This window comes from Chiroxiphia lanceolata, chromosome 21 (genome assembly GCF_009829145.1).
Source record: "Chiroxiphia lanceolata isolate bChiLan1 chromosome 21, bChiLan1.pri, whole genome shotgun sequence".
NCBI lineage: Eukaryota > Metazoa > Chordata > Aves > Passeriformes > Pipridae > Chiroxiphia > Chiroxiphia lanceolata.
In genome coordinates, this window is record NC_045657.1 from 11405237 (window position 1) to 11411561 (window position 6325).

The 6325-nt window shown below is 59.4% G+C and overlaps 1 protein-coding gene across 1 annotated transcript; it reads right to left on the bottom strand.

Moving 5' to 3' along the window:
* Positions 1-189: 189 nt before the first annotated feature.
* On the bottom strand, positions 190-3625 carry EDF1 (endothelial differentiation related factor 1). Its single transcript, XM_032708676.1, is given in 7 exon segments — positions 190-735; positions 1264-1340; positions 1342-1355; positions 1908-2068; positions 3088-3143; positions 3264-3453; positions 3601-3625. Coding segments are annotated over 7 exon segments (585 nt in total). The 3' UTR covers positions 190-673.
* Positions 3626-6325: the final 2700 nt, after the last annotated feature.

Sequence of the window (6325 nt, forward strand, 5' to 3'; positions counted from 1 at the left end):
ACAGCACTGACTCCATCCCTGGGCTGCCAGCCAAGCTGCAGCCCTGCCCCAGGGGGGAGGAGTGACACAGCCAGGGAGGCTAGGTGTCCCTTTAATTACAATCCCAGAAGGAATAGGTGCTACAGCTCCAGTCATGCCCAGCCACAACATTTGCTACCAGCTGGTCCCATGCAGCAGCTCCCTGGGCAATTGAAGGGTATCAAACTTTATTATAGATCTCTTCAAAACAGGCTGGAAGGAACAACCAAACTCATTGAGATATAGCAACTGAGTCATCATTTCTGATCAAGCCCCAACTCTCCCAAATTATTATAATAATATATCCCACCCGTCTCCCAAACCGTTCTAATTAATGATCACATTTCAGACCACCCTAAGTGCCTTAACATAGCTGCTGCAAACATCACAATGCACATGTTTTCTGGCAAATCAGAGGCAGGGTCTGGGTTTTTTGGGGTGCTTAGATCCTCAATCTCTGAAAAGGAGGAAGGAAAAACAAACATCAGGAAAATGCTTCTTTAAGGTTGCCTTTTTACAGCAGGTACAGATTCGGCACAGTTCCCCCCCAAAGCAAGTCTGAAACCCTCTTGTTCAGCTTCGCAATAAGCAGAGTGTTTGAGGAGAACCAGCCGGGCCAGATCAGTCTGAACAAACCAATTTCGAGGCTTTGTTGTCATTTCCCTTTGGGTCCGGTTTCCAGCGGTTTTCCAATGTCCTTCCCACGCAGTTTGAGGCCTAGAACAAGACAAAGAAGACCACCACCAGCAGCACTCAATCATTCACCCAGTAACTTTATTTCCTTCAATTTTGGCTATAAGGAAGAGAGCATCCAGAAAAGAGGGTAGGGGAACTACAGTTCGGGAGAATCCTACTTTAGTTTCTAGGAGCACCAGGTGACCAACTTCAAACAAGACCAACTGTCCTCCTAGGAAATGGGATCTGAACTGGCCTGGGACAGTAACACCAACACTAAATCCTTCCTCGAGTGCCCTCAGGCCACCGTGGGTCTCAGCATCTCGCTGGCTTAGGGGGGAAGCACACAGGGGTGATCCCCAGGACATGGCCCCATGCATGAAGGTGTAGACAAAGAACAAGAGCTCCCAGTTCTGGTTCAATCAGCAGACCCAGGTTTTATCAGAACACACATGGCACTACACCCACGATAACCTCCAGCCAGCAACATTCCTGACAAGAAAAATGTAAATACCTTCCCCCAACCCATCCCTCCCAGGCCCTGGAAGCATCAAGTCTCCCTTTGCTCACCAATGGCTCTCTCGATCTTGCCCATGACCTGGTTGTTGGGGATCGCTCGTCCCGACTCATAGTCAGCGATAACTTGTGTTTTCATTGATTTTCTAAAAAGGGAGGGATGAGTCTCAAACACAGCAAATGCTCAGCAGCAGCCCCCAGGACTCACACAGGTAAAGAACAGGATTATGACAGGATAGATGACCAAGTGCTGCTCCCAGGCTGACTCCATCCCCACTGCACCTCCCTGCACTGTTAACATCCATCTTGGACAGACTGCAACCTCCCTCCCCTCCCAGGAGGAGCAGGAACACCAGGGACTGCTGTTCCTTCAGACAGCAGCGAGCTCTTGCTGCTCAGCCCCAATGGTACAAATCCCTGAGATTGGTGAAGCTGCCGGGGGGAGGGAGGAGCAGCCTCCCCACCTCCCAGCTCAGCAGCCACAGCAGGCTCTGCCTCCAAGCTGGGGCTTGAGGCTGCACAGACAAACCCCGGAACATTTCCCAGACAACTGAAGGCACCGGGAGATCAGACACCAGAGATGCTGCATTCCCCAAACTTCCTGCCCATGACACCATCCCACTGCAGCTGCCCACAGGGGAAAGAAAAGGTGCCCACCCTCCCCCACAGGTGCCAATCCTGCCCCAGGTGCCCCTCACCGTGGCCAGGTCCTTCTGCGTGAGGCCCTTGCTCTGCCGGCCCTGCTGGATCACTTTGCCCACCTCCAGGGAAACTCTGTCATGGTGCAGCTCCTCTGTTTCACGGTCAAGCTTGGCCGTGTTCTTTGTAATGAAGTGTTGTTTGTTCTGGCCTGCTGCCCCTGTTATTCCAAGAGAGAACAAAAAAACAACCAAGGACAAAAAATCAAGGCTCAGAACTGTGCCAAAAAGTATCAAAGGGCTTTTTCCAAGCCTTCAGCTGCTCAGGATCCCAGAGAGCTGTCAGGATTACAACATGCCAACATCAGCACTGATCTCACCCAGATCCTGCCCCATCAGGGCAGCCCTGTTCATGGTGCTGTGCAGAGCACAGGCCTGTAGAGGCCCCTTTCCATACTCTACACCCGAACGCCTCTCCAGACAGGCCAAGTCTTGCTTTTCCTTCGGGATTTAATACTCAAACTTTGCTCCAGACACATGTTTGTGCTGCAGCATAGGGGGGTTAATACTTGAAGTCAAATCTTGTTTGCTCAGGTATGAGGCAGCACAAATAAGGGTCTTTTAACCAATTTTCTGATGCCTTTTATAAGTAAATTCTAACTGTACTTAGCTTCACTGAAAGCCTGAGGTCCAAAATCACATTATTTGTTTTGTTTCATTTTACAGTATTAAGTCTTAAGTTGGATCCTTTCTCTCACATTAGTCTTTGACATTCAGTGTCTCGACACAGTTGACTAACTTCCTTCAAGAACCATCTCTTTATTTATTTTCAACCATCAGAATCTCCTCCCTACAGTGAGAGAACCTGGGAATTCACTTCAGACAGGAAAGAAGGGATTTTTACAGAGAAGCGCCACAGAAGATAACAACCGTTCAATCTCTCAACAGAAGTAAATTGCAAAAATGGGGAGCTTACGTTTTGCGACCAGAAGAGCTCTCACAAGATCTCTGGAGAAACCAGCCAGGGCTGTGCTCTGGGCCACCAGAACCTCAGGGGGCGTTATCCGCGCTCCCGAGGCGCGCGGGGGTCTCGGGTCTCTGCGTTAGGCCCAGCTCAGGCCGCCGGCTCAGCCAGGCGTGTGCCGCCTCCTTCCTCCCCCCCCACCCCCCCCCGCCCCGGCAGCCGCCCCCGGGGCCGCCTCAGGTCGGGCCGGGCCGGGCCCCCCTGCGGGATACCCACACTTCTTAGAGGTCTCCACGTCCTCCCCGCGCCGCTGGGCCGCCAAGATCGCCTGGGGAGAGAGCGAAAGTGCGGGCTGAGCGCGGCGCAGCTCGGAGCCGCCGCCTCGGCCGCGTCAGGCCCGGCCCGGCCCCGCAGCCCCCGCGCCGCCCGGAGCTGTCCCCGCTGACACTGCTTTGGAACTTGGCCTGGGCGGCTGCTCGGGCCCTTCTTGCGCCAGCACCGTCACCGTATCCCAGTCGCTTCTCCGCCATCGCTGCGACCCCGCCCGGGCCGCGCCCGCCTGGCCCCGCCCCGCCCCCGGGGAGGGGTCAGCGTCGCGCGCGCGGATTTGGGCGACGCGCACGCCCGTCACGGGCAGAGCCGCTCATTGGCGGGGAGCGGCGTTAGCGCGGCGGGCGGGGCCGCGGCGGCCCCCATGGACTTGGGTTTACCAGAGCCCAGCGTGACGTAGCTGCTGATAGGTTGTAAAGCCTGCCAATCAGCCTTCTCGCGCTTCGATTGCTAACTAGCTCGTCAGCCTGAAGGCGGGCAGCATGCGCCCCTGCACGCTGCGATTGGCTGCTGGCATTGTCATTAACCCGGTACCCGGCACGGATTGGTTTTTCTCTCCGGTGCTGTCACATCCGTTGACCAATGGCCGTTCCAGGCTGAGAAGAGCCGAGCACGCGCAGAGTGGCGGCCCGCGGTGCCTGTACCGGGCGGTGCGGGAGCACTCCCGCCCCCGAGAGCGGAGACGGGACCGGGTCCGAGGGTACAGGGGACCGGGCCCGAGGGGACACGGACAGGGCCGAGGGCACACGGGACAGGGCCCGAGGGGACACGGGAGCAGCGGCTGAGGACACTGCGTTGGTTCAGCCCAGGGAAGGGGATACAGAGGACTGACCGCACTGGGGTCTACAGCTCCTCCCAAGGGGCAGCTCCCATCTCTGCTCCTGTGACCAGTGACAGGAGCCGAGGGAACGGCTAGAGCTGTGTCAGGGCAGAGTTAGGTAGATGTCAGGAAAAGATTCTTGCTCCAGAGGGCGGTTGGGCACTGACCAGACTCCCCAGGGCAGTGGTCATGGCCCAAGGCTGCCAGAGCTCCAGGAGTGTTTGGACAACATTGTCAGGGACAGGGTGGGATTGTTGGGGTGTCCTGTGCAGGGCCAGGAGTTGGAATGGATGATCCTTGTAGGTCCCTTCCAGCTCAGGAATTCGATGAAACTCCTGAATTGCATGAGAATCACCCAGAGAGTTCCGCATAAAGGCTGCTCCTGCTCTCGTCATTTCTGAAGTGAGAGAGGACAGGGTTAACGCTCCCCATGTGGGTTTTTGTGGGGTCTCCCCATGACAAAGCACAGGAGGAGTGGCTGGAGCCCGGTCATGGTGATCTGGGCACTGCTCGGAAATCAGGCGCCGGGAGAGCACAGAGGTTTGTCATCTGTCGTCTGTAAGCCGTCACTGCAACACGCCGGGCCCCGGCTCCCGGGGGGCGGGGAGAGAGCAACCGTGGGACGAGAGATGGAACGCCAGCGGGGCGCAGGCCGTGCAGTGGGGGCCGGGGCACAGCAACAGCAGGAATGGGAGCAGACCCAGGTGGTCCAGTCTCATCCCGTCGTCATTGGAAGCAGGCCCCGGGTGGTCCCGTCCCGCAGCGGGTGCTGTTTCCTGCCGCTTTGGGAACAGCACGTCCTGCCCCGAAACTGCTGCCAGGTCACGGGCAGGTCAGGAAGTGCAGGCAGGGTTTTCCTTGGTTGGATGACATCACGCAGCCGAGAACTCCAAGTCTGCAGAGCTTTCCATGCTGGTGTTCCCAGAGCAGTGCGGTGTGCCGGGAAAAGGGCGGTTGCAGTGCAGGGAGTGACGCGGTGCCGGTGCGGGGGAGCTCTGCTCGTGCCATTCCCGGTGCCGACAGGGATGTCCCGTTCCCGGCAGCCCGGCGGCAGCCCTGAGCAGGACGTGGTGCCCGCCGCGGCCCCGCCGTGCCCCGAGCCCCGACCCACTCGGCCCCGTCCTCGCAAGCCGCGCTGCCGAGGGAGCCTCCTCGGCGGCTCGGTCAGGGCAGCACTGAGCCGGCTGCCCCGGCTCTGGCCGGGCAGGATTTCCCCAGCCCGGGTGGAATTACCCCGCAGTGAGAACGTGCCAGCGGTAAAGCCCTGGAGCCCCGCGCGCAGAGGCGGGCTCGGGGGACTGCGGGCTGGGGACCCCGGGTGACAAATCCTGCCGCGGTGACATTTCGCTGAGCAAGTTCCCCTACGAAAAGCACCTCGCCGCGGCTGTGCCGCGCCTTTCCCCAAACGGCGTTTGTCCTGCCGCCGCCCCACTCTTCCCAGCCTCCCTCTCCGCGTGTCCTCGGGAAGGCGCCACGGGACGCGGGGTGGCTATGGCCCTCTGTGCGCAGGTAGGGGAGCACCCACTGCTGCCCAAAAGTGGCTTAAAGCAGTTCCTCAGGGTGCCAAGGCTCACTCCGGGCCGCTCCCGAGGGACCAGGGGCTTCTCACCTGGCCAGTGCAGCGGGAGGGTGTCTGTCCCTCGGTGGGACCCCGCGGGGGGATCAGGGTGCCCCCGGGCTGAGCACCACAGTCTCTCCGGGTCCCCTTCCAGCAGGTGCAGGGGGTGGAGGGGGGTCCCAGGGGGTGGATAAGGGGACCCGGGGGTTGTATGGGGGGTCCCGGGGAGTGTATAGGGGGGTCCAGGGGGGTGTATGGGGAGTCCAGGGGAGTGTATGGGGGGTGGATGAGGGGACCCTGGGGATGGATAAGGGACCCCAGGGAGGCGTATGGGGTGTCCCGGGGGCTGTAGGGGGGCCCAGGGGGGTGGAGGAGGAGTCCCAGGTGGTGTATGGGGGGTCCCGGGGGGTGTATGAGGGGACCCTGGGGGTGGATAAGGGGACCCAGGGGGTGGATGGGGGTTCCCGAGAGGCTGGGTTCATTGCCAGTGGGGTGGCCTGAGGCAGGGATATGGCAATATGGCAGTGGACCGTGGGGGATCATCAGGACGTGGTGCTGAAATGAGAAGTGGCAGAGGGTGTGTGCGTGGGGGCTGTGTGAGGAGGCGACAGGGATACTGAGGGGCTGACAGTGAGTGACAGTGGGTATGGCAGGAGGCATAACTGGGGGTGTCGGGGTGTTGGGAGGGTGACAGGGATTGGTGTGGGGGTGTTGGAGGTGCAGGGATGGGTGATGCTGTGGGGGTGACGGTGTGGGGGGGTCTGTGTGGGGGTCTTGGGTTGTCGGTGTGTCGGGGTTGGTATGTC